Here is a 26593-nt window from a genome sequence, read left to right on the forward strand (position 1 = left end):
GGCTGCACCGTGCTCTTAGGGCTCCTTGTCCCTCACTAATCCCCGACTGTTGTACGGATATTGAGCTCAAAGGCCCGAAGAGTGAAAGGGGTTTTAAACCCCGTCGCTGTCCAGCATTAAACAGCACGAGCTGGCTTCAGCGGGCGTTGGCATACCCAGGAGCATGCATTCACATTGGAGCCTTATTGATTAAACACATGAAAGAACAAGAAATCAAAGCCTGCGTTTCCATTGAAACTGTGGTTGAGTGATTATGCCAAACGAACGTAGTCAGATCTGCCAGTCTCTCACCTTCTGGGGTCAAAATATCAGTCTCTTATTTTCAGAACAATCTTTCTTCAATAAACAGGGAAAGGTTAATTTTACTTGCAGGCTGGATGTGAGGGGAACTTAGTGTGGCCTGTTCTAACAGGCAGACCCAAGGTGGAGGAGAAACGGGATAGAAAAGATGGATGAAATGCAGCTTTTGCTGATATTTTTGGAACCCTGGACTGCTGGTTAGTTACAAGTGGGTGGCTTGGCTGGCAAGTCGACCATGACACCTACTGCTTGGAGCCTGGTTAGTTACAATCTGGTCAGGACTGTCATCGGGTTGGAACCTTGCTCCTTAGGCAAGGCAAGTTTGGATGAATGCAGTAGAGTTGACTTCAGATTCAAAGAAAAGCCAAGAGAGTGAGCTAGGATAGGAGAGACACTGTGAGGCAGAAAATAACCCAAGAAGGGAAGGGAATACAATGCAGGAACTTACATGCCTTTGCGGTGCTGGTAATTAGCTATCCCCGCTTGCGGGCTGAGGGCTGGATGCCAGGATAATGGGATGACTTTCAGCACTCACAGGTAGAAAGAAGCAGGGCCAGCCTTCCCCCAAGGAAGAGCCTTAGCTGAGTTGCAGAGCTGCAGGCAGCTGGGGGAAGATTATTCTTTTTTTTTCAAAGTCTCTTTTTAAGAGCCCCCAAAAGGAGTACAAGTTGGTGATATGTTTTATCCTCATTATTTTGTCCACCAGCGAAATCCATTTCCGTAAGGCCAGGCTTGGCATGGCAAACTTTGCTCCCACATTTGCTTGTTCACCAAGTCCGATCCCCCCACAGTCCTTGATTTACACCGAGCACTGGTTTGTTTGTGTTCTGTTGCCATGTTCATTGTTATAAACACCTGGACCTATTTCTGTGGGTATTGTAACATCTTATGAACTCACTGAGGGTAACTTTGTAGGTGCAGTAATTGCAGCAGCCCCCAGACAGTCAAGCACTGAGGACTGGGCAGTCAAACAGCCCCAGCGGAGCTGGTCCATTACAAAGCCACCAGCTGGAGCTGCCCAGCAGCCAATCAGCTGCTCGCCCTCCAGACTGGAGGGAAGGAATGGGAACGCTGCTTGTGGCAGGAGCTGGCAAAGTGCCAAGGTAGTGCTCCGAGACTGTCCCAGGGGAGAGTGGTGGCCACAGTGCAAGCGGTCTTTAGACCCAGCACTGAGAGAAAGCTCCTGCCATGGGGCGCAGAGCTCCTGTGCCAGTGCTGAGTAGATCCCTGGGTTGTGCCCCGTTGCCTTGGGCAGCCCTGCCTACCCACAGAGAGCTCAGAGTGCTGACCAACCAGGAGCTGCTCAGAGCAGGGCTGCAGCCAGGGCAGGATCCTGTGTGCCAGTGGCCCAGGCAGGAGACCTCTCAGTGCAAAGGATGCTGTAGAAGCCATTAGAAGAGAGGGTTGCTGCTTGGAAAGAGGAATACAAGAGCCACGGTTACAAGAGCCATGCATGGGCGTCAACATCAGAACGAGGTGGCACTGGACAAAACTGAAACACGTTTAAACTGAGCCAGGCAATAGTCTTATATGTACTGCACATTTAGCCTGTGGAACTCCCTGCCACAGGGTGTCAATGAACCCAAGAATTCAGCAGGGTTCCAGCAAGGAGCACGTATTTGTATGGATAGTGAGAACATGCCCCACTGCACAGAGCGGCCATGTAGGTGTGCAAGGGCTATCAGCCTCCCTGCATAAAACAACCACTAACAGGGTCTTGAAGGCATTGCCCTTATCACAGGGATGGGCAAACTACGGCCTGTGGGCCAGATCTAGCCCGCCAGCCGTTTTAATCCGGCCCTCGAGCTCCCGCTGGGGAGTGGAGTCTGGGGCTTGCCCTGCTCTGGTGCTCCAGCCGTGGAGCAGGGTCGGGGGGCGCTCCACATGGCTCCCAGAAGCAGCGGCATGGCCCCGCTCCAGCTCCTACATGTAGGGGCAACCATGGGGCTCCGCTCTGCACGTTGCCTCCCCCCAAGTGCCGCCCCCACAGCTCCCATTGGCTGGGAACTGCAGCCAATGGGAGCTGCAGGGGTGGTGCCTGCAGACGAGGGAGCATGCAGAGCTGCCTGGCTGTGCTTCTGCATAAGAGCCAGAGAAGGGACTTGCCTCTGATTCTGGGAGCCACTTGAGGTAAGCACCACCCGGAGCCTGCACCCCTGAGCCTCTCCCCAAGCCCCAAACCCCAGCCCCAGCCCTGATTCTCCGCCCCCTCTCAGAACTCTTCAATTCCAGCCTGGAGCATCCTCCTGAACCCTAAACCCCTCATCCCCAGCCCCACACCAGAGCCTCACCCCCAGCTGCAGCCTGCATCCTGTCCCGCACACAACCCCCCTGCCCCAGCCCTGATCCCCCTCCTGCCCTCTGAAGCCCTCGGTCCCAGCCCGGAACACCCTCCTACATCCCAAACTCCTGATCCCTAGCGCCACCCCAGAGCCCGCACCCCCAGCTGGAGCCCTGACCCACCACAGCTCCTCGACTCTCCCGCCCCAGCCCGGACCCCCCTCCCGCACCCTGAACTCTTCATTTCTGGCCCCATCCCAGAGCCTGCACCCCCAACCACAGTCCTCACCCCTCCCACACCCCAATCCCAATTTTGTGAGCATTCATGGCCCGCCATACAACTTCTATTCCCAGATGTGGCCCTTGGGCCAAAAAGTTTGCCCATCCGTGCCCTATGAGCAGGTTATGCCCTGGTCTCCCCCAGGGGTTCCCCGTACTTTCCCCTGAAGCAGCTGGTGCCCCTGCTGGAGGCCCAGGTCTGATCCGCTCTGGCAGTCCCTATAGGGAGCTATATCCTGGTGCTCTGTCCAGACCCGGGGACAGCCCCTAAGCTCCTAACGTCACTGTCTTTCCAGCCCCAAATCCTCTCTCTAGAGTCACAGAGCTTGGTGGCCGTTGGAGCAGCCAGCGGCCAGCCTGGCTCCCCGCTTGGGGCTGTGGATTCGATCACTCTGCTCCCCAAGCACAATCCCAAGAGCTTGGAGCTGCCCGTGGGGGGCGTTCAGGGCACTGTTGGGTCAGAGTGCCGGGGAGGGTGGTGCCATCCAGCGGCAAACACAACTTGGGCTTAAGATGCTCAGTGCTAAGGCTCTTATCCCCCAGCCTCAGCCCTTGCCCTCCTGGGGAATAAAGGGGTCTCTCTGGGGCTTGGGGGCCAGCTAATTGTGACACTTGGGGGTTACCCGAGGTGTCCGAGGGGAATCACTAACCTGCTCAGCGGAGAAAGCCCTGTCTGCGCCCACGAGCAGAAATGGTCCCCAGCCACCAGCTGCTGGCAACCCCTTGCTCTTTCCCTCCGCGGCTGGCAGCTGACACCCCACCTTGTTACACTTGGGTGCCCAGTCCCTTGTCCTCCAGACACCCGCAGCGCACACTGGGCCGCTGTCTCCGTGGAAACAGGGCCCAGGGCGCAGGTCTCACCTCAGTTTAATACTCTGGGTAGCACAAGGCACTTAGACGGGGGTCTAGTAAAAGCAAATGGAAGTTTATTTAACAGCTTGAGACAGATTCAGCTAAAAGCAAGTCCAAGGATTTGGAAACAAGGTTACAGCTAAAAGAAACCATGGCCTGCACTCCACAGCCAGTGTGTGTTAACGAGCGACGCCCTAATACGGTCTCTCTCTCCCTTGCGGCGCTCGTCCAGTCCAGGGAGCTGGGCTCCACCTTACCCGCCCGCTGGCAGTTTCTCCTGGGCAGTGGATAACACCTCGTGCCATTTTGGCTGCTCTCGTACAGTTACAGGCTCTTCCGATTGTCTCTCTGCCCAGAACATTCTCCTGGGTTGGTTGGGTTTTGTAAATGCTGATGTCTTCACCTTGCGGAACCAGTGAGCCAAGGGCTGTCTGCACGGGTGTCCAGTCCTCTCAGCGTGGATGGTGTTAACCCCGTGACACCCCCTCACCTCAGGTGGCAGGTTTCACTGCAGCAGTTTTGCAACCTAAGAGTCTACATTTTGCATCTCTCGCAAACTGTTTCCTGTACAAACATCTGGCCATAGCCACGGCCCTCTGCTGGTTCCTAGCTTTTGGCAGAGACCACACACAACCCCCCTTGGGGAGATATTGAGCAGATGGTTGGACATGGGGGTGACATACCTGCCTGGCTCGGTCTGTGTCACACTGATGCTGTGACGAGGATGGGACTTCTCTGCCGCTGGACTTGGAGGTGGGGGAACGACCTGCTCGCTGATGCACCCCTCCTCCCCAGTGGCACTCACCTGTGATGAGATGCGCCTTCCTGTGGAGAACCCAGGGCCGTTTCACAGCAGCTTCTTCCAATGGGAGAGTCTGTGTAAATGCAACCATTACTAGCTAGGCACGGCGCGGTCAGACCGGGCGCAGGTTCCCGGCTGGACACAGGGCACGGCGTGGTCAGGCCGGGTGCAGGTTCCCGGCTGGACACAGGGCACGGCGTGGTCAGGCCAGGCACAGGCTTCAGGCTGGACACAGGGCACGGCGCGGTCAGACCGGGCGCAGGCTCCAGGCTGGACACAGGGCACGGCGTGGTCAGGCCGGGCGCAGGCTCCAGGCTGGACACAGGGCACGGCGTGGTCAGGCCGGGCGCAGGCTCCAGGCTGGACACAGGGCACGGCGCGGTCAGGCCGGGCGCAGGCTCCAGGCTGGACACAGGGCACAGCGCGGTCAGGCCGGGCGCAGGCTCCAGGCTGGACACAGGGCACGGCGTGGTCAGGCCAGATGCAGGCTCCAGGCTGGACACAGGGCACGGCGCGGTCAGACCGGGCGCAGGCTCCAGGCTGGACACAGGGCACGGCACGGTCAGGCCGGGTGCAGGCTCCAGGCTGGACACAGGGCACGGCACGGTCAGACCGGGGCAGGCGCCTGTCTCAAGTACCTTAGCTTTAATCCACTCCTCGGGGTCTCTGCACGGCCGCTGCAAAGCATAATTCTCAGCTCAGGGATATCTACATGCGCTAGCTTTCCACGAGCTAGGGCACTAAAATTAGCAGTGTGGTGGCACAGGCAGGGCGATGGGGGAGCTACACTCCTGTTTGAAACCCTAGGTCCATACTTGAGGTTCAGCCCTTTGTGACTCGGCCGTCCAGCCAGCTGCACTGGTGTAAATCGTGTCTAAACTAGGGGCTTGTAGCAGGGGCTAGTATAAAGCCACTTCTGCCACAGTTTGGGTCCAGTAATTCCCCACTGTGCTGCGGGACACCCCAGAGAGCAGTGCTCTCAGCAGCTGGTCCCAGCTTGCTGCTCCTGTCCACTGTGCTCTGCATGTTTCCAGGGAGCACGTCCCGACTGCTGCCCCACAGCCTCCTGCAACAGGGTTTCTGATTCCCACCAGGCTCCATTTGCTTCACCCTCTGGTGCCTCACACGTTCCAGTGTCAACATCCCAGTGGGCTCTGGGCCCCCAGCTCCTCTGCATGGAAGGGAGACGCTCCCGGGGGAACAACAGGTCTGTCTGTGGCCCCTGCTGGCCTGTTGCAGGAGGCTGTGGCAGAAGAGGCTTTTCTTTCCCTGGCTGATAGCTGTCCGCGGCCTGCTGACCAGGCACTCACAGCAGCTGCCACGTTTTCCCCATAAACATGCAGCTGTTTCATTACATGGAGCGGAAGTGAGGGAGCCTGGGAGCTCTCCTGCCTTGCTGACACCCTCCCTTCTCCTGGCCTTTCCCCCAGGTCACCTTGAGCATCTTTGAGCTGGCCACGGCTGCCGGGATCCCATGTGACATTGACCCAGCCCTGGTGACTGCACTTTCCAACCTGAAGACAGGTAAGAGCCAGGCTGGGAGCTGCCAGGCCAGGTCACAGCAGGGTCCCTCTAGCCCAGTCTCCCAGTGCTGACACCGCCCTGGGTTCTGGCTGCACTCGCACATTCAGTCGTGTTTGAACACGTGATTGTGAATCGTGACGCATGCTTCTGTCCCAGCTCACACACACGTGCGCTAGAGACGTTTGTGTCTGGAACAATACTCAGCTTCCACAAGGGAGGGGCTCTGGAGGGGGTAGGCCCTGTCTACACTAGAAAGTGGTAGCATTTACCTCTCCCAGTCTAGTCAAAGCAGTACATCCCCACCCAGCATGAATGCAGTTACTCCAGTTTAAAGGGGCTTTATGCCAGTGCAGCGATTCCCCCCTAGGGCTGGTGCCAGTGTGACTATATTGGTACAATATCACCCCCGACAGACCCAAAACAGGACACTTCCCAGTGAGGAGCAGGACTTAGTTAGCCAAGTGCTTTGACGATACAAGTGCTAAGGTGACCTTGAGCAAGTCACTGCCCCGCTCTGTGCCTCAGTTTCCCCTCTGTAAAATGGGAATGGTGAGAGTGACCTTTGGGTTCTCTTCATTAAGGGCTTGTTATTAGCGGAAGCCCATAATAAGGGGGAATTGCCTTACCCTGAAGCATCTGGCGCCGGAGGCAGAACCCGTCGGTAGCTCTGCAGTAGCTGCCTCCATGCAGTGAGCGAAGCCAATAAAGATTTGGGCAGGGATGACACATACACCTTAATAACACACGTACCATTGTCACAGGTGCCGCAGCTGATCCAGGGATGTTCCAGGGACACAGCCAGGATCCCCGTGGCTCTGGTCCCCCGGCTGTCTGCACGTCGCCCACCAGCCTGGGACACCCAAGGGAGCTCTCCCTTCCCCCATCACTTGGGTAGTTTTTTCCATGGTGCACATGCAGCTTCAAGCGAATCTGAGCAGTGTCAGTTCTGTTCAGCAAAACTCAAAGCTCCGGAGCAGCAGGGACCTGGCTCCATCTATCAGATAATTTACTGGCCTGTCACAGCCGCTGGGTGATTTTCTATATATATATTTGTAAGTCTGTCGAGTAGCCAAGCCGGAGAGAAGAATGGGGAGCGTAAACCGAGCTTATTACTGAAATCTCTGGTTGTGCATCTTCTCCCTCTCTGCCTGATAGACAGTTCGTCCCCTGAGGAGGAGTACAAGTCAGCCTGTCTGCTGCTGGTCTTCGTGGCTGTATCTCTGCCGCTCCTCGCCTCCGACCCCTTCTCCGTGTACAGCATCGAGATGGACGGTAAGAGGCCGGGACGGGCTGTTTTCCAAACGCCGGAATCTGTTCACCCGCCACACATGCCAATAAATGGCCCAGTCTGAGCGTTTGTTGTCACTGCTCCATGACTAGATCCCCATCCTGCCCTGCAGGGGGCGTCCCTGGCCACCACACTGCTGTCCTGGGTGAATGGCCCCGGGGCTGTGGGGGAACGCTCAGGCTGCAGGGCAGTTTGTGGAAGTTCTTGTTACAAAACACACACTCCCAGGAAACGGGCCCTTGTTTCACGTGTTGTTCCACACTCAGCCTCAACCAGCATTAGTGGAAAGGCTGGGTGGGGTCCCGGAGCTGTTGAACACAGGCCTGGCTCACATGTCAAGGGAACCTTCCCCAGCTGACATGTTTAATTATTTCTATAAGTCATTTGTCAAGAAAAGTACAGAAACGAACAAAGGAAAAGGCCCAAGTCTCCCTGCTGGGACAGGGCTGCTTGCGCAGGTCGTATCAGTGACAAGCAGGGGAGTTCGCAGCATTAGGCCCTGATCCTGCCCCAGGAACACAGGGCTGGAAGGACCCTCGCGTCCCAACCCCTGCGATTGCCAGCAGCCCCGTCAGAGCATCCCCTTCCTAAACATCTCAAGCTCCATCTTCCAACCTGAACCTCCTTCCTCTGATGGTTAGAAACCTGCTTCTCATTTCCAGCCTCCGTTTATCCCTGGCCAGTTTATCCCCGACCCCAGGGGTTCCTGTGCCAGCCTTGTCCTTTGGCGTCAACAGCTCTTCCCCCCTCTGGCATTTCCCCCCAAAGGGTTTGCAGAGAGTAGCCCCCTCCCTCCGCCTCGCTTGATAGGCTGAGCCAGTCTCCCCTGTAAGATCAGCTCACCATCCCTGGCCATCCTAGCAGCCCTTCTCTGCGCCTCGTTCCCATCAGCGAGGGTGGCCACAGCCGCACCCGGTATTCCGGAGGCGGTCTCCCGAGTGCCATGTCAATGGCATTAATACTTCCCTAGCTCTGCTGCCAATACCTCCTCAGACCGTAAGCGCTGGAGTCACCCCAGTGTCTTCAGTGAGGTTGAGATGCACATGTATAAGTGCTCCCAGGATCGGGCCCTTAGAGGCAGGGGTGGTGTCTTTGTAGCAGTGCAGCACCCGGCGCGCTGTTGATCACGCAGGGGACTGGGGGTGCTGTAAGGAGACAAGCACAGCCTCTCTGCCCAGCCGCAGTTCAGTGCACTGTGAGTACCAAGCCCCCTGTCTCCTTCTCCCTGCAGGTTACAGCAACAATATCCACTGCCTGGCCAAAGCCATTATCCACGTGTCTGCCGCACTCTTCATCATCCACAGCAAGAACATCGAGACACACCTCAAGGAGTTCCTGCTGGTGAGAGGCTGCGGGCGGGTCTCATTCCACGCAGCGGGCTTGTGCGCCAGGTGTACTGCGCCTGAGGGCATGCTGGGAGTACTGCGCCCGAGGGCATGCTGGGAGTACTGCGCCCGAGGGCATGCTGGGAGTACTGCTTCCTAGAGCATGCCGGGAGTACTGCGCCCGAGGGCATGCTGGGAGTACTGTGCCCGAGGGCATGCTGGGAGTACTGCCCCTGAGGGCATGCTGGGAGTACTGCGCCTGAGGGCATGCCGGGAGTACTGAGCCCGAGGGCATGCCAGGAGTACTGCGCCCGAGGGCATGCTGGGAGTACTGCTTACTAGAGCATGCCGGGAGTACTGCCTCTGAGGGCATGCTGGGAGTACTGCGCCCGAGGGCATGCTGGGAGTACTGCGCCCGACGGCATGCTGGGAGTACTGCCCCTGAGGGCATGCTGGGAGTACTGCGCCCGAGGGCATGCCGGGAGTACTGAGCCCGAGGGCATGCCAGGAGTACTGCGCCCGAGGGCATGCCGGGAGTACTGCGCCCGACGGCATGCCAGGAGTACTGCGCCCGAGGGCATGCTGGGAGTACTGCCCCTGAGGGCATGCTGGGAGTACTGCCCCTGAGGGCATGCCGGGAGTACTGCCCCTGAGGGCATGCTGGGAGTACTGCGCCCGAGGGCATGCTGGGAGTACTGCGCCCGAGGGCATGCCGGGAGTACTGCGCCCGAGGGCATGCTGGGAGTACTGCGCCCGACGGCATGCTGGGAGTACTGCGCCCGACGGCATGCTGGGAGTACTGCGCCCGAGGGCATGCCAGGAGTACTGCACCCGAGGGCATGCTGGGAGTACTGCGCCCGACGGCATGCTGGGAGTACTGCCCCTGAGGGCATGCTGGGAGTACTGCGCCCGACGGCATGCTGGGAGTACTGCGCCCGAGGGCATGCCGGGAGTACTGCGCCTGAGGGCATGCCGGGAATACTGTGCCCGAGGGCATGCTGGGAGTACTGCCCCTGAGGGCATGCTGGGAGTACTGCACCCAAGGGCATGCTGGGAGTACTGCGCCCGAGGGCATGTGGAGTACTGCGCCCGAGGGCATGCCGGGAGTACTGCCCCTGAGGGAATGCTGGGAGTACTGCGCCCGAGGGCATGCCGGCAGTACTGCGCCCGAGGGCATGCTGGGAGTACTGCCCCGGTGGGCATGCGGGGATTACTGCGCCCGAGGGCATGCTGGGAGTACTGCCCCTGAGGGCATGCTGGGAGTACTGCGCCCGAGGGCATGCTGGGAGTACTGCGCCCGACGGCATGCTGGGAGTACTGCGCCCGACGGCATGCTGGGAGTACTGCCCCTGAGGGCATGCTGGGAGTACTGCGCCCGACGGCATGCTGGGAGTACTGCGCCTGAGGGCATGCCGGGAGTACTGCGCCCGAGGGCATGCCGGGAGTACTGCGCCTGAGGGCATGCTGGGAGTACTGCGCCCGAGGGCATGCTGGGAGTACTGCCCCTGAGGGTATGCTGGGAGTACTGCGCCCAAGGGCATGCTGGGAGTACTGCCCCTGAGGGCATGCTGGGAGTACTGCGCCCGAGGGCATGCTGGGAGTACTGCGCCCGAGGGCATTCCGGGAGTACTGCCCCGGAGGGCATGCTGGAGGTACTGCGCCCGAGGGCATGCTGGGAGTACTGCGCCCGAGGGCATGCCGGGAGTACTGCGCCCGAGGGCATGCTGGGAGTACTGCGCCCGACGGCATGCTGGGAGTACTGCGCCCGAGGGCATGCTGGGAGTACTGCCCCGGAGGGCATGCTGGGAGTACTGCGCCCGAGGGCATGCTGGGAGTACTGCGCCCGAGGGCATTCCGGGAGTACTGCCCCTGAGGGCATGCTGGAGGTACTGCGCCCGAGGGCATGCTGGGAGTACTGCGCCCGAGGGCATGCCGGGAGTACTGCGCCCGAGGGCATGCTGGGAGTACTGCGCCCGACGGCATGCTGGGAGTACTGCGCCCGAGGGCATGCGGGGAGTACTGCACCCGAGGGCATGCTTTGTTTAGTGCGCCCTACTGCATGCTGGGAGTACTGGCCCTGAGGGCATGCTGGGAGTACTGCGCCCGACGGCATGCTGGGAGTACTGCGCCCGAGGGCATGCAGGGAGTACTGCGCCGGAGGGCATGCCGGGAATACTGCGCCCGAGGGCATGCTGGGAGTACTGCCCCTGAGGGCATGCTGGGAGTACTGCGCCCAAGGGCATGCTGGGAGTACTGCCCCTGAGGGCATGCTGGGAGTACTGCGCCCGAGGGCATGCCGGGAGTACTGCGCCCGAGGGCATGCCGGGAGTACTGCGCCTGAGGGCATGCTGGGAGTACTGCGCCCGAGGGCATGCTGGGAGTACTGCGCCCGAGGGCATGCCGGGAGTACTGCGCCCGAGGGCATGCTGGGAGTACTGCCCCTGAGGGCATGCTGGGAGTACTGCGCCCGAGGGCATGCTGGGAGTACTGCCCCTGAGGGCATGCCGGGAGTACTGCGCCCGAGGGCATGCTGGGAGTACTGCCCCCGAGGCATGCTGGGAGTACTGCGCCCGAGGGCATGCCGGGAGTACTGTGCCCGAGGGCATGCTGGAGTACTGCACCCGCGGGCATACTGGAGTACTGCGCCCGAGGGCATGCTGGGAGTACTGCGCCCGAGGGCATGCTGGGAGTACTGCGCCCGAGGGCATGCCGGGAGTACTGCCCCCGAGGGCATGCCGGGAGTACTGCGCCCGAGGGCATGCTGGGAGTACTGCCCCTGAGGGCATGCTGGGAGTACTGCGCCCGAGGGCATGCTGGGAGTACTGCCCCTGAGGGCATGCCGGGAGTACTGCTTCCTAGAGCATGCTGGGAGTACTGTGCCCGAGGGCATGCTGGGAGTACTGCCCCTGAGGGCATGCCGGGAGTACTGCGCCCGAGGGCATGCTGGGAGTACTGCCCCTGAGGGCATGCTGGGAGTACTGCGCCCGAGGGCATGCTGGGAGTACTGCACCCGAGGGCATGCTGGGAGTACTGCCCTGAGGGCATGCTGGGAGTACTGCGCCTGAGGGCATGCTGGGAGTACTGCACCCGAGGGCATGCCGGGATTACTGCGCCCGAGGGCATAGTGGAGTACTGCGCCCGAGGGCATGCCGGGAGTACTGCGCCCGAGGGCATGCCAGGAGTACTGCCCCTGAGGGCATGCTGGGAGTACTGCGCCCGAGGGCATGCTGGGAGTACTGCCCTTGAGGGCATGCTGGGAGTACTGTGCCCGAGGGCATACTGGAGTACTGCGCCCGAAGGCATGCCGGGAGTACTGCGCCCGAGGGCATGCCAGGAGTACTGCGCCCGAGGGCATGCCGGGAGTACTGTCCCTGAGGGCATGCTGGGAGTACTGCCCCTGAGGGCATGCCGGGAGTACTGTGCCCGAGGGCATGCTGGGAGTACTGCGCCCGAGGGATTGCCGGGAGTACTGCCCCTGAGGGCATGCTGGGAGTACTGCGCCCGAGGGCATGCCGGGAGTACTGCCCCTGAGGGCATGCTGGGAGTACTGCCCCTGAGGGCATGCTGGGAGTACTGCGCCCGAGGGCATGCCGGGAGTACTGCGCCTGAGGGCATGCCGGGAGTACTGCCCCCGAGGGCATGCTGGGAGTACTGCGCCCGAGGGCATGCTGGGAGTACTGCGCCTGAGGGCCTTCTGGGAGTACTGCACCCGAGGGCATGCTGGGAGTACTGTGCCCGAGGGCATGCTGGGAGTACTGCCCCTGAGGGCATGCTGGGAGTACTGCCCCTGAGGGCATGCTGAGAGTACTGCGCCCGAGGGTGAACTGAATGGTTCTCTCCAGCCGAACTGGAGCTCGCAGGATGTGGGTTATGATGTGCTCAGTGAATTCAGAGCTGCCTGTCGCTGCTAGGTGGGCCATGCCTGAAACAGTTTGTTTATCCTCCAAATGGTCCAGCCCAGGTACATGGGAATGACCAGAGATTCATCTACTCCAATGTCCTGCCTGACAGCTGGTAATTTCCAGCTGTTAAGGCCAGAAGGGATCATTCTGATCACCCAGTCTGAGCTCCCGCCTAGCACCAGCCAGAGAGCCTCACCCACAGTGACCACAGCAAATACCGCCTGGGTCCCACAAGGTGGGTCATCATTGGCCCCCTCCTAGGCACCACCAGGTGCTTAGCAAGCGTGAAGTCACCCCGCAGCAATCACAGCACAGGGATGTGAGAGGGGAAGGCTGGCGGGACCTGCCTGATTCATCTCACACAGACCTTGGATTCGGGGCTCCGAGGGGCCTCCCGCTCCCAGGTATGTGGCACTGGAGGCAGCTGGCATTGGGGGAAGGGCAGCAGCCCCAGTAAGTGGCTGTCCCTGCGGCAGGGAGCATCCAATGGGATGTGGATGGACACAGTCACCTGTGTTCCAGTCAAGCCTCCTCCCTGCTCGGTGACATGCTAGCTGGTTCCCTTCTCCCGCCTGGCACCCAGCAGCGAGCAATGGGGAACCCATCCCCGCTGTACCTGCGCATTAGGAGAATCACTGAGCACACTAGAGCCCCCTCCCCCTCGCCGCCACCCCAGGCAGCCAGTGGGAGCTGTGGAGCTCAGCTGCTCTGGAAATCTGGCCATTGCTGGTGAGAACGTGAATCTTATCAGTGAGTTCTGCTAGCTGAGATTTTAACTGAGAACTGTTCCAACCCGTCCACACGGGGTGTGCATGTGCCTGAGGGCTCCATGGGGTTTTGTCATTAACCAAAGGTGACTTGGGGTCAGGACTCCTGGGATCTACTCTGAGCGCTGAAGGGAGTGTGGGCCCAGGGTAGAGCAGCAGTCTGGGAGGCAGGACTCTGGGCTTCTATTTTGAGGAACACAGTGTGGACTATTGGTTAGAGCTGGGGGCCTGGCAGTCAGGACTCCTGGGTTCTATTCCTGATCCTACTGCGGGAGTTGGGTAAGTCCCTTCTCTTGGCCCCTGTTTTTTCCCTTCTGTAAAAGGGGGGTGATCTGACCCGGCTGTGGGTGTTCATTGACGTGTGCAAAGTGCTTTGGGATGCTAGAGGCAGACAGGGGCTGAAGGTCAGTGAGAGCTGAGGACATGAAATCGAGCTCTCATGGCCAGCCCAGGGTGGGTCCCATCTCAGTGGCCTGCAGCCGGGGCGGGTTAGAGCTGCCAGGCACATTCAGAAGAATGACTTTGGGGGGGGGCACTGTTTGTGGGTTCCAACTCAAGGCCCCTGAAGGTGCTGAGCATCCACTGCTCGTATTGGTTTTAGCTGGTGTTTTAGCTGCTCAGCGTCCCTCAAAATCAGAGCTGGGGGTGGAGGGGTTTGTGCTGGGGGGAGGGGAGGGGAGAGTACCTTCAGCACAGATGAGGTCTGCCTACCCCTTTTGTACCCTCACTTTCACACCTGCAAAATGCCCTGCAGGCACGCGGCTGGGTCCTGGCACCCCTAGCCCTTGATTGGCTTCAGAGGAGCCCGGTGGAGGCTGAGCAGAGAAGGGTACAGCTGAGTGGGATGGCTGGGTCCTGGTGTTTGATGCCAGCCCAGAGCTTGATGCTGTTATCTCTCATCAGATACATTTCTGGCGGATACGGGATGATGGGACTGCCAGTCTGTGACAGCTAGCAGCAAATATCTCCAATGGCCAGTGATGGGACTCTAGATGGGGCGGGCTCTGGGTCTTGCCCACATGCTCAGGTGCCATGAGCATCACCATATCTTGAGCCAGGAAGGAATTTCCCCTCGAGTCAGATTGGCAGAGGCCGTGGGGGGGTTTCGTCTTCCTCTGCAGCATGAGGTACGGGTCACTTGCAGGTGTAAACTAGTGTAAATGGTGGATTCTCTGTAACCTGAAGTCGTTACATCCTGATTTGAGGACATCAGTAACTCAGCCAGAGGTTAGGGGCCTATTCCAGGAGTCGGGGGGTGAGATTCTGTGGCCTGCAATGTGCAGGAGGTCAGACTAGATGATCACGAAGGTCCCTTTTGGCCTTAAAGTCTACGAGTCTCCTTGTGACAGCCTGTCAATGAACCAAGGAGTTTGAAGTATGTTTGAGCCTGTGACTCTCTCAGCTCCCAAGACACAGGAGGGCCCAATCTCGCTGCAGTTAAACTCTCAATGACATCAGCACCAATCTGGCAGGTCCAGGCGGCTCAGCTTCTGCGTCACAGAGTCAGTGTTCGGTCAGAAGGGAGCTTGTGACTATGTAGTCTGAGCTGCTGCCTAGCCCAGGCCATGGCACTGCCCGGAGCTAATTCCTGGTTGAGCCGGAGTGAGGTTTATGGCCCAGCGCATGGAGCAGTCCAGTCGCTCTGGCGGGGGAAGGGACTCTTCTGGGCAGTGCAAAGTGGTTGGTGGCTTCATTTAAAATCCAAATGAGTCCAGCTGGGCTGGCTGGGCAGCCAGTTCCCCCCTGAACGGGGTAAAGGCTGGCGGGAGGCTCTGGCATAGGCTGGGGAGTAAGGCCCCAGGGCAGGATTTGGGAAGAGCTGTAGTCTAATCCTGGCTCTGCTACTGACCTCATGTGTGACCTTGGACAAGTCACTTCACCTGCCTCTGCCCCTTTGTCTGTTTTCTTCCCTGTAAGGTCTTTGGGGAGGGGCTGTCTCCCGGTGTTTACCTGTCCAGCCCTGCCCTTTGGGTCTCTAGGCGCTGCTGTACTATCACAGAAGCTAATTAATCATGGCCCAGGGGAAAGTAGCAGGGAGCTGCTGCTGCTGAGTCTGTCAATAAACAATAATTCCTTCCCCGGGAAGTTCTTGTTTGAGCTCTTCAGAGACATTTAAATTCCTTTCGAGGAAAGAGAAACAAGCGAGAGCCTTTGGAGAGCAATACGATGGCATATTGGATAAGATTGCAATTTACTCCTATCTGCACAGCTCAATCTTGGCAGGGCTTTGCCTGCCCATCTGTTAAGCTGGGGGAATTTAGCGAGGGACAAGCCACTGCCCGGTTCCCAGTGCCTCCCGGGTCTTTTCTCTCTGAGTGGTTCAGGCTTTCCATGCCTTTGAGCCCTTGCTCCATGCAATTCTGGAGTCCCAAGGCCAGACACAAGGGAAATCAATCCTGTGCCATTCTCCCCAGCTCGCCGTGAGTGACGGAGGAATTGGGGGATTGGAAAGGGCTTGAGCGTCAGACTTATTTTTGGCCTGTGGGAAAACAGCCAGCTAGGGAGTGAACCTGATTCGTTGTTGATTAGAAACGTCAGAGATCACAAAACAAGCCAGTGGCGTCCTTTCTGTGGACTTTCACCTGCAGCCAAAACCCTGTCGAGAGCTCAGGGATCAGCTGCTGGTTTGCTCTGGCCTAGGATGGTAGTAACCAAAAGCTGGCATCTCCCGATGGCCCACAATGTGTAACGAGTTGTTAGTTCTCAGTTCACTTCCTACTGAAGAAGCATCACAGTGTAACAGACTTGAAAATTGTGCATTGGGCTAGCTTAGTCATTGCTGTAACATCTGGGCATCTCCCAACCTTTAATGTATTTATCCCCACACCCCCCATGGGGGCAGGGCAGGGCTAGCACTGAGGCACAGAGAGACTAAGGATATGTCCACTCTGTTATTAAATGCCTGCAGGCCTGGCCTGTGTCAGCTGACTCGAGTTCAGGATCTGGAGCTGTTGAACGGTGGTGTAGATATTCAGGCTCATGCTTGAGCACAGGCTCGACCCACCCAGCTTGACATCGCAGTTAAACAGCCTCATAGCCCACGTCAGCTGACACAGGCCAGTTGTGGGTGTTTAACTGCAGTGTGGACATATCTCAAGTACCAGAGTCATGCAGGAAGTCTGGCAGAACAGGGAACTGAAACTGCATTTCCCCTAGTGTTTCCCCAGTCCACCTAGAGGGTAACAGACTACTACTGTTGCCAGCTAATAATACCTGAGTCTCAGTCTTTCCCAGCTCTCTGCAGTGCCTTACAAAGGAGGGCAGTAGCACAGTCCCATTTTACAGGTGGGAATCCAAGGCAGAGAGTTTTTCCCAAAGTCACCCAGTAGGGTGACCATATTTCCCTATGCTGGATATGGGACACCTGGTAAAATTACTCGTATTCAAGCGAGTTCAGCTGCAATCAATCAGAACTATGCAGCACAAACGTACAAATTAACATCAAGTTGACTGTTAAGAAATACTGCGGAGTTGGATTCTTTTTATTTACCTTCTTATCTTTCAGGCTTTAGGGTTCACACAGGGAGAGGTCACACACACACACACACACACACACACACACATATCCCATGCACCTCTCTCGCATAGGAAGGGCATCTTACCAAGGCACAACTTGGGGCAGGGGGATGCAGGGTCACATGCCCCCCCCACCGATTTCTGCCAGGGTTCGCAGCAGAATGTGGCCAGCAGAAGCCTTTCGGCCCTGCGGGAGGGAAGAGATGGGAGCTGCTTCCAGACACGGGGTGGGTGGGTGTGTGTGTGTGTGTGTGTGTGTGTGTGTGTGTGTGTGTGTGTGTGTGTGTGTGTGCGCGCGTGCTTAGCTGAGGGGCAGAGAGGCTTCCCCGTGCCAGCCCTGTGCGGGGCTGTGGCACATGCAGAGCTCGGCTTCTCCTGGTCGGCGCCCTGGGCCGGAGATCTTGGGCTTTCCCAGGGTGCCAGCCCAGCCAGAGGCAGTGTGGGAAGGAAGGAGCCTGCCGGTCAGGCTGCTGGTGAGCTGTGCACTCTGACCAGGGGCTGGTTCTCTGCACAGTGCTGGACGTGAGACGGGCCCCGTGGGGGCGGATTATGCAGGAACAGCAGGGCTGGGCGGAGGTGGAGGGGGGGTGAAGGGGCAAAGCAGGGAGAGGACAGCGAAAGGGGGAACATGTAAAGGGGCAGCAGAGGTGACACGTGACCGGCTGGCGCCTGCCCGCACTCACCAGCCACGGCAGCTCACAGTGCACAGTCAGTGCTGGCCAGAAACAAGACGGGGGACAGGGCCCCGCTGGCTGACAGCCGGCGCACAGCGGGGGCTGAGCTGACAGACCAGCAGGGGGAGCAGCCAGCCCTGCGTGCTGCAGCTTTGCCCCACCACCAGCCTTGCACACGCACACACACCCATTGTTGGCCAGTGGACCCCCCCACTCAACGCTGGTGAGCAGGTGGCTGGCGAGCAGGGATCCGGCCAGCAGCAGGACCTGCCAATGCTGATGTGGGGAAGGGGTGTGGGGGGGGAGACCAAAAAATACAGGACAATTTTCCCATTTTTAAGAAAAAGTCAGGATACCTGCAAGGGGGCTTAAATACGGGACTGTCCCTTTAAAAACAGGATGTCTGGTCACCCTATAACCCAGCAGGAAGCCAGGACTACAGGCCTAGTCTCCTGGGTCCTAGTGCAGTGCTGTATCCCCAAGCCTCTACCCCAGTCTAAGGGTCTGGTGGGCCCGAGCCACTGAGTGACTGGCATGGCTCGGGGGGCTGGTTACTCAGGCCTGCTCCTGATCTCGCTTGCACTGGTGTATCTCCATTTACTGCAATGAAGCTGCTCCTAAGTGACCTTGGTGCGTGTGAGATCAGATACGTTGGCATATTCTCGTGTGGCGGGGGCCAGACCCCAGCATCAATGTGCAAATTCTACAGGAGGAATGAGAGCATGCCAGGGAACAGGCAGCGCTGGGCTCTCAGCTGCAGGAGGCTTGTTTGCCAGTGCAGCTGAAAGCAAACCATCTGTCCTCTGCATGCCCATTCGCTGCCTGCTGCTGCACACCACGCCCTGCTGCCCTCATCGGCCAGCACAGAGATCTGGAGACAGATGCAGGGCATAGGATGCGTCTGGGCATCTGCAGAGATAAATAATGCCAAGGACAGGTGCCAAGCCCGGGTTGCCCTTCACAGGGGGCATGAAGAATCACAGAGCCTGTTAGATCATCAGCACTGTCCCCCTGGGCAGTGCACAGCCCACTGCAGCTGGGAATGTTTCAGGGATGGGGGTCTCATCATGCCCCATGGCTTGGGGCCAGTGGTGCTGGCGACTCACTAGGGGGCGCTGTTCTCAGCTACCCCAGCATGGAGCAGAGGGGTGCTTGCTCGGGGAGATGGGTCTGTCAGTCTGTCTGTTTAGGCCTGTCCTACACTTAAAAGTTAGGTTGTTGTAGCTGCAGCGCTCAGGGGTGTGTGACCGACCCCCGCAATGGAGATGCAGCCAGGTCGAGGGAAGAATGTTTCAATCAAGCCAGCTACCATCCCTCGAGGGGCTGAGGGGGCTCCTAGTGCAATGGAAAAACCCCTTCTCTTGCTGTAGGAAGTGTTGACAATATGCCACTACAGCTTGGCTACAGCACCGTCGTGGTGCCGGTAGTGTAGACATGGGCTCAGACTGTAATCTCCTCCTGCTTCAGGGCAAACCATTCACTGGCTGAGCGGGGTCAGGAAGGTTATTCCACCACTGCTCACTAGGGGGGCTGCTACACCTTGCTCTGAAGCAGCAGGTGCCCCTGCCAGAGGTGGGATCCTGCGCTAGAGGGACCCTGCTCCGATCAAGTGTGGCAAGCCCGATGCACCTGTGTTTCCTTCCGTGCCCAGCACACGGCAGCACTAACCTCGCAGCTCCCAGGCTGTCGCAGGGGGCTGAGCTGGGAGAGGGCCCAGGTCTCTGGAAGAAGCAATTGTGGCAGTGTGTGAGTGGCAGAGAGGGGCCGAGGAGGCCGGGCCGTGGCTTGCCCCCCAGCCCACAGCTGGCTGGGATCGGGGGGCCGTTGTATCCTGCACATGGACTGGTGAGGCGGGTGGAGGTGGAGATGTGAGTCTGGGCCCAGCACTAGGGAAAGCAAAGCCAGGTGTGTGTCATCATCCCCCGAGTCTGGGAGCCTCTGGCTGCCCCGCTCTTTGGGCCCTGCTTGACCCCGTTCTGAGATTCAGCTAATGGGATTGGAGAGGTGGGGAGGGACTGTCAAAAGTGCTGAGCACCCAGCAGCTCCCCATAGTGTGACCAGATGTCCCGGTTCTATAGGGTCAGTCCTGATTTTGGGGTCTTTTTCTTATATAGGCTTCTATTACCCCCCACCTTGTACTGATTTTTCACATTTGCTGTCTGGTCACCCTAGCTCCCCCTGAGAACAATGGAGAATTCCCCCTCCCCCTGCTGCAAGCAATGGAGAATCCCCCTCCCCCACACTGAGAACAATGGAGAATCCAGTTCCCTGCACAGAGAACAATGGAAAATCTCCTCCCTCATTGAGAACAATGGAGAATTCCCCTCCCCCCTGCACTGAGAACAATGGAAATTCCTTCTCCCCTGCTGTGAATAATGGAGAACCACCTCTCCTCACTGCAAACAGTGATAAGTCCCGCCCCCCCCAGCAATGGAGAATCCCCCTCTGCTGAGAATTAATCCCTCCCATTAGGAACAGTAGAGAACCCCCTCCCGCCAAACAATGGGAGCTGAACCCTTTTGCAGATCTGGCCAATGCACAGTTGGCAGCAGGCCAGGTGCCCCAGGAGCATTTTCACCTTGCTCCTCCCGCCCAGCTGAGGCTGGTGTCAGAGACGGGCTCCCAGCCCAGTCGTCTCTTTGGTCCCATTGATCCTGGTGCAGGCAAGGCCCAAAAACCAACAGAGCAGGCCAGGGGCCTCTGTGGGTTTGCTTCCTTCATTAACTGGAGACCCTGCTGAGGCACCGTAGGCTGAGCCCGAGAGCTCATCTCTCTCTCCTTCCTCACAGCTGGCGTCCGTGAGCCTCCTGCAGCTGGGACAAGAGACTGACAAGCTTCGCTCCAAGAACCGGGAATCCATCTCCCTGCTGATGCACCTGGTCTCCTCACCTCAAAAAAGATATTCTAGCACTAGAAAAGGTTCAGGAAAGAGCAACTAATATGATTAGGGGTTTGGAGAGGGTCCCATATGAGGAAAGATTAAAGAGGCTAGGACTCTTCAGCTTGGAAAAGAGAAGACTAAGGGGGGACATGATAGAGGTATTTAAAATCATGAGTGATGTTGAGAAAGTGGATAAGGAAAAGTTATTTACTTATTCCCATAATACAAGAACTAGGGGTCACCAAATGAAATTAATAGGCAGCAGGTTTAAAACAAAAAAAAGGAAGTTCTTCACGCAGCGCACAGTCAACTTGTGGAACTCCTTGCCTGAGGAGGTTGTGAAGGCTAGGACTATAACAATGTTTAAAAGGGGACTGGATAAATTCATGGTGGCTAAGTCCATAAATGGCTATTAGCCAGGATGGGTAAGAATGGTGTCCCTAGCCTCTGTTCGTCAGAGGATGGAGATGGATGGCAGGAGGAAGATCACTTGATCATTGCCTGTTAGGTTCACTCCCTCTGGGGCACCTGGCATTGGCCACTGTCGGTAGACAGATACTGGGCTAGATGGACCTTTGGTCTGACCCGGTACGGCCTTTCTTATGTTCTTATGTTCCTGCGCGCTGGGGCAGGTGCTGGGGGCGATGGACAGAGCCTCCCCGGCAGACACTCGGGCTAAGAGACCCCCGCCATGCACTCGGGGCCTGGTGCTTTGGAGCCTGGCTAGGATTTGGGTGGTCTGGTGCTGAGCTGCTCCCAGACTGGAGGTGAGGCTGGGCTCCCACAGAGCTTCCAGCCGCACCTGCCTCCTCCCCTGCTCTCATTCCCTGGGCAGGGGATAAAAGCAGTCAGCAGAGCAGAGACAGGCTCCCTTCCCAGGCCCTGCCAGCCTTGGGGTAGGTTTCAGGCTGTCTCCCTGCAGCCTGGGCTTTCCAGCGGCTCCGGCGCTGCTGGAGGCAGAGCAGGGTGAGCTGCTTCAGGACGGTTCTCACACCCAGCCCCAGGGATGGGCCATTGCTGTCCCCTCCTGGGGACCGAGCCGCTGTCTCTGGGGCGAGAGCATGGCCCCACAGAGGGACAGAGCCCCGTCTCTTTGCTCCCCCAGCCCCCTGTGTAGGCGAGCGCTCCAGCACTCAGTGGGGGTCGAACCCCCAGCACCACACACAAGCCTCTGTCCAAGGAAAGCTGCTGTAGTCCCTGGGGCCAGCACTAGTGGGCGCTGTACCCACGCCCCTCTGTCAGTGCGTTCCAGTCACCCTGCCGGGCCAGGGCTTCCCTGGGCATTTGGGGAGGAGGTGGTAGGCAGGCTGCGTCCAGGGCAGAGCCCAGCAAACGGCTCACACAGCTACTGCCAGGGCTGTGGTGCGTGTCCCTGCCACTGGCCCCGGGAGATGGGTTTGAACTGTGGGTACCACTGGCCCTTACTTGGATTTATCCACAGGGTGGCTGCTGAGCTGCTGTCAGGGGGGCCGGACTTCAGTCCCTGCCAGTTTTGATCACCAGGTCCAGCCTCTGCTTCAGTGGGCTGAGATCACAGCACACACCCAGCCTCCCCTGTCCCCCACGCCCTAGCTGCTCTCCATTGGGGAGAGACCCCTCCCTGCCTGTTTAATGCATCTGTCATTCCCCTGTCGTGTGTGGGGCAGGGGGCCCGGTGAGAGGGGGGGTCTCTAAGAAGGCAGCTGCCACCCCTGGAGCTCCCTATTGGCACCAGATCCGTGTAGGCTGGGCAGCTATCTGTCTCCAGTAGCACTGGAAGGATATTGATTCCTGCCCTGATGGGAGGAGACGGCTGTGTCTGGGGAAGGCGAGGGCACCCTCGTCCGCTGCCTGGGATTGGTATTCGGGGAGCAGGGGTGTTGGCAGCAAAGCAATTTAAATGCAAATATTTCAATCTAGAGAGTGTGAATGAGGCTGCATGGGCTCATTGTGCCTTTCTGGGGGGAGCGCTGCTGAGCCCAGTGCATGGGCTCTGTGCCTAGCTGCCGCGGGGTGAGAGGCAAATTCCACAGCCGCATTAGGGGATGCTGCAGGCCACGTCCACTCTTAACCCCCCGCCCCCGGGCTGGCTGGGGGGGATGGGCCGCCCCATGCAGCATTGTCTGGGGAGCAGGGACAGCAGAGCGGGTGCAGGCCCTGGGCTCATCCCTGGCCTGGGGTGCTGGCCCGAGAGGTGCTGGGGAACCAATACAAATTGTTCTTACACCCCTGTCCCTAGCTCCTTTGTCTGGTGAATGGAGAGTGCTGGGCCCGTCTCCCCTGACCCACATGCGCTAGATACAGAAGGAAACCCACTGGCCCCCTCTCCCCTCCCACCCAGTGCTGGTGTCGGAGGCACCGCTCTCACCCAGCCTCTCCCTGCTGGGGAGATGTTCTGCCCCTGGCTCAATGCCCTGTCCCCATCCCCCAGCCACGAGCGATGGCTAGGTGTGCTGTGGGGGCAGGGGCAGCTGCCAGTTATGATCCCACGCCCACCTCCCAGCCTGCCCACCCTGCTCTGCCATTGCCTTGCTCTCTGACTTCAGGAAAGTCACCGCTCCATGGGACATGCGGTGGGGACGGGCCCTGATGCTGCTCTTCTGTGTGTCTCTTTCAGATTGTGGAGGAGTCGTCCTTCCTTACAGTCGACATGCTGGAGACCTGCTTCCCCTACGTCCTGCTCCGCAATGCCTATCGTGAGGTGCACAGGGATTTCCTGCTGAGCAAACTCCCTGCCCACTGACAGCTGCAGCCCGGGGTCCCAGCCTCCCTTCACCCACCCCTTCCCTGACGCATTGCAAATGAGTGCATCTTCCAGGTCCCGGAGCGGGCTCCCATATTGCCATAGGCATAGGGCCTAAGGGCTTTATGTATTTGCATACCGATGTGTGACGCTGGCAGAGCAGGTGCCAGCTCATGCCAGAGCCCCAGGCCAATTTCCTTGTGTATCAGTGTAGATCAGAGTGATTGTTAAATGTATAAGAGTGTAGCTGTTGTTCAAACTTCATGAAAACTAGTTGGATGTTTCTTGCATTGTTTTCATGTCTCTGTATCCCATTGTAGTGGAGTAGCAAACATTTATATTGTGTATTCCCCTGTAACTAAATAACCCAGCAAAGGAGCCATCAAACGAGAAAGAAGTCTTGTGCAATGCTAATAAAAAATGTTAACAGAAAAGTGCTAATTTCAAACCAAGTGGTCATTGTGTGTGATGATCAGAGGTCAAAGCCTCCAGAGGATTGGGCCAAAAGAAACCTGATAAGGTTCAACAAGGACAAGTGCAGAGTCCTGCATTAGGATGGAAGAATCCCATGCACTGTTACAGACTAGGGTCCGAATGGCTAGGAAGCAGTTCTTGAGAAAAGGACCTAGGGGTTACAGTGGATGAGAAGCTGGATATGAGTCAACAGTGTGCCCTTGTTGCCAAGAAGGCTAATGGCATATTGTGCTGTATTAGTAGGGGCATTGCCAGCAGATCGAGGGACGTGATCATCACCCTCTATTTGACATTGGTGAGGCCTCATCTGGAGGACTGTGTCCATGTTTGGGCCCCACACTACAAGAAGGATGTGGATAAATTGGAGAGAGTCCAGCGGAGGGCAACAAAAATGATTAGGGGGCTGGGCACATGACTTATGAGGAGAGGCTGAGGGAACTGGGATTGTTTAGTCTGCAGAAGAGAAGAATGAGGGGGGATTTGATAGCTGCTTTCAACTACCTGAAAGGGGGTTCCAAAGAGGATGGATCTAGACTGTTCTCAGTGGTAGAAGATGACAGAACAAGGAGTAATGGTCTCAAGTTGCAGTGGGGGAGGTTTAGGTTGGATACTAGGGAAAACGTTTTCACTAGGAGGGTGGTGAAGCACTGGAATGGGTTACCTAGGGAGGTGGTGGAATCTCCTTCCTTAGAGGTTTTTAAGGTCAGGCTTGACAAAGCCCTGGCTGGGATGATTTAGTTGGTGTTGGTTCTGCTTTGAGCAGGGGGTTGGACTAGATACCTCCTGAGGCCCCTTCCAACCCTGAGATTCTCTGATTCTATTAAATGTGTTCCTCACTCACTGTCATCAGAGGAAAAGCCCTCATGCATTGAGACCCTGACAGCTTGTTTTCTGTGAGAAGCTGGAAGTCTGGATTCAAGGAAAGATCTCTCGTCTCTGGACTGTTTGGACTGTGACAGGGAAGTGTAGCAGATGCAAAGCAGAGATCCCCAGAGACAATCTGGGTACCCTGAAAAGGCTTTTCGGAAACTGGGAGTTTATGACCTCACTGCCACCATTTGGCATTACAACCTGTGACTCATGTGTGCATGTAGATCACCTGCTTTACTATCTCTATAGCTCTCATTTCCTTTTCTTAGCCAATAAATCTTTAGTTTAGTATGGAATAGGCTGCCTGCGCTGGTTTTCTTGTAAGATCTAGAGTCTGATGTGGGGTAAGGGGCAGCCAGTCTCTTGGGACTGGGAGCAACCTAAATGTGATGTGATTTTTCATGTAAGTAACCATCTTATCACAAAGTCCAGTTTGTCTGAGCAGCAAGATAGACTGGAGAGTCTATGGGGATGGTCTGTGACTCCATGGTAAGACTGGTACGGCGATTTGTTGCCGTCTGGCTTGGGGAAATCTAATTACAGAACATACCACCAGCTTTGGGGTATTTGCCCTGCTTCTGACAGTCTGCCCTGACTCCGCACTCATGGTTGTGAGCTGCTCCAGGAAGCATGACAACATGCATCCCTTTTCCAAAGGGAGGGGTAGTATGGTGGAGTGGTTAGAGCCAGAGGCTGGGTTCTACCCCCAGCTCTGGGAGGGGAGTGAGGTCTAGTGGGTTGGAACAGAGGCGTGGGAAGCAGGACTCCTGTGTTCTATTTATCAGAGGGGTAGCCATGTTAGTCTGGATCTGTAAAAGCAGCAAAGAGTCTTGTGGCACCTTATAGACTAACAGACGTTTGGGAACATGAGCTTTCGTGGGTGAATACCCACTTCGTCGGATGCATGTCATGTCACCCACGAAAGCTCATGCTTCCAAACGTCTGTTAGTCTATAAGGTGCCACAAGACTCTTTGTTGTGTTCTATTTGCAGCCCTGCTGCAGACTTGAGTAAGTCCCAGCCTCTCTCTGAGCCTGTTTGCCCATCTCATAGAATCATAGAATCTCAGGGTTGGAAGGGACCTCAGGAGGGCATCTAGTCCAACCCCCTGCTCAAAGCAAGACCAAACCCAACTAAATCATCCCAGCCAGGGCTTTGTCAAGCCTGACCTTAAAAACCTCTAAGGAAGGAGATTCCACCACCTCCCTAGGTAACCCATTCCAGTGCTTCACCACCCTACTAGTGAAAAAGTTTTTCCTAATGTCCAACCTAAACCTCCCCCACTGCAACTTGAGACCATTACTCCTTGTTCTGTCATCTTCTACCACTGAGAACAGTCTAGATCCATCCTCTTTGGAACCCCCTTTCAGGTAGTTGAAAACAGCTATCAAATCCCCCCTCATTCTTCTCTTCTGCAGACTAAACAATCCCAGTTCCCTCAGCCTCTCCTCCTAAGTCATGTGCTCCAGCCCCCTAATCATTTTTGTTGCCCTCCGCTGGACTCTCTCCAATTTATCCACATCCTTCTTGTAGTGTGGGGCCCAAAACTGGACACAGTACTCCAAATGAGGCCTCACCAGTGCTGAATAGAGGGGAATGATCACATCCCTCGATCTGCTGGAAATGCCCCTACTTATACAACCCAAAATGCCATTAGCCGTCTTGGCAACAAGGGCACACTGTTGACTCATATTCAGCTTTTCGTCCACCGTAACCCCTAGGTCCTTTTCTGCAGAACTGCTGCCCAGCCATTCGGTCCCTAGTCTGTAACAGTGCATGGGATTCTTCCGTCCTAAGTGCAGGACTCTGCACTTGTCCTTGTTGAACCTCATCATATTTCTTTTGGCCCAATCCTCTAATTTGTCTAGGTCCCTCTGTATCCTATCCCTACCCTCCAGCGTATCACCCACTCCTCCCAGTTTAGTATCATCTGCAAACTTGCTAAGGGTGCAGTCCACACCATCCTCCAGATCGTTAATGAAGATATTGAACAAAACCCTTGTTGCTCACACTTCTAAACGTAATGCAGAGACTCTCAGGTTTTTCTGCAGTTTCATACCAGAGCTCTGAGCAGTCATACTGCTCTCTTACATACAATGCAACTCCCCCACCTTTTCTGCCCTGCCTATCCTTCCTGA

The 26593-nt window shown here is 57.3% G+C and overlaps 1 protein-coding gene across 1 annotated transcript in view; it reads left to right on the top strand.

The window, feature by feature from the left end:
- The window catches only part of LOC120393566 (nck-associated protein 1-like), a 35111-nt gene extending 11999 nt beyond the window's left edge, over window positions 1-23112 (top strand). Inside the window, exons 2-6 of the mRNA XM_039518199.1 lie at window positions 5944-6037; window positions 7193-7309; window positions 8557-8666; window positions 20299-20388; window positions 22987-23112. Coding sequence (XP_039374133.1) covers window positions 5944-6037; window positions 7193-7309; window positions 8557-8666; window positions 20299-20388; window positions 22987-23112 — 537 coding nt within the window. The remainder of the gene's footprint in view (window positions 1-5943; window positions 6038-7192; window positions 7310-8556; window positions 8667-20298; window positions 20389-22986) is intronic.
- The last annotated feature ends 3481 nt before the right edge of the window (window positions 23113-26593 follow it).

Source organism: Mauremys reevesii, unplaced genomic scaffold (assembly GCF_016161935.1).
Source record: "Mauremys reevesii isolate NIE-2019 unplaced genomic scaffold, ASM1616193v1 Contig24, whole genome shotgun sequence".
NCBI classification, from domain to species: Eukaryota; Metazoa; Chordata; order Testudines; family Geoemydidae; genus Mauremys; species Mauremys reevesii.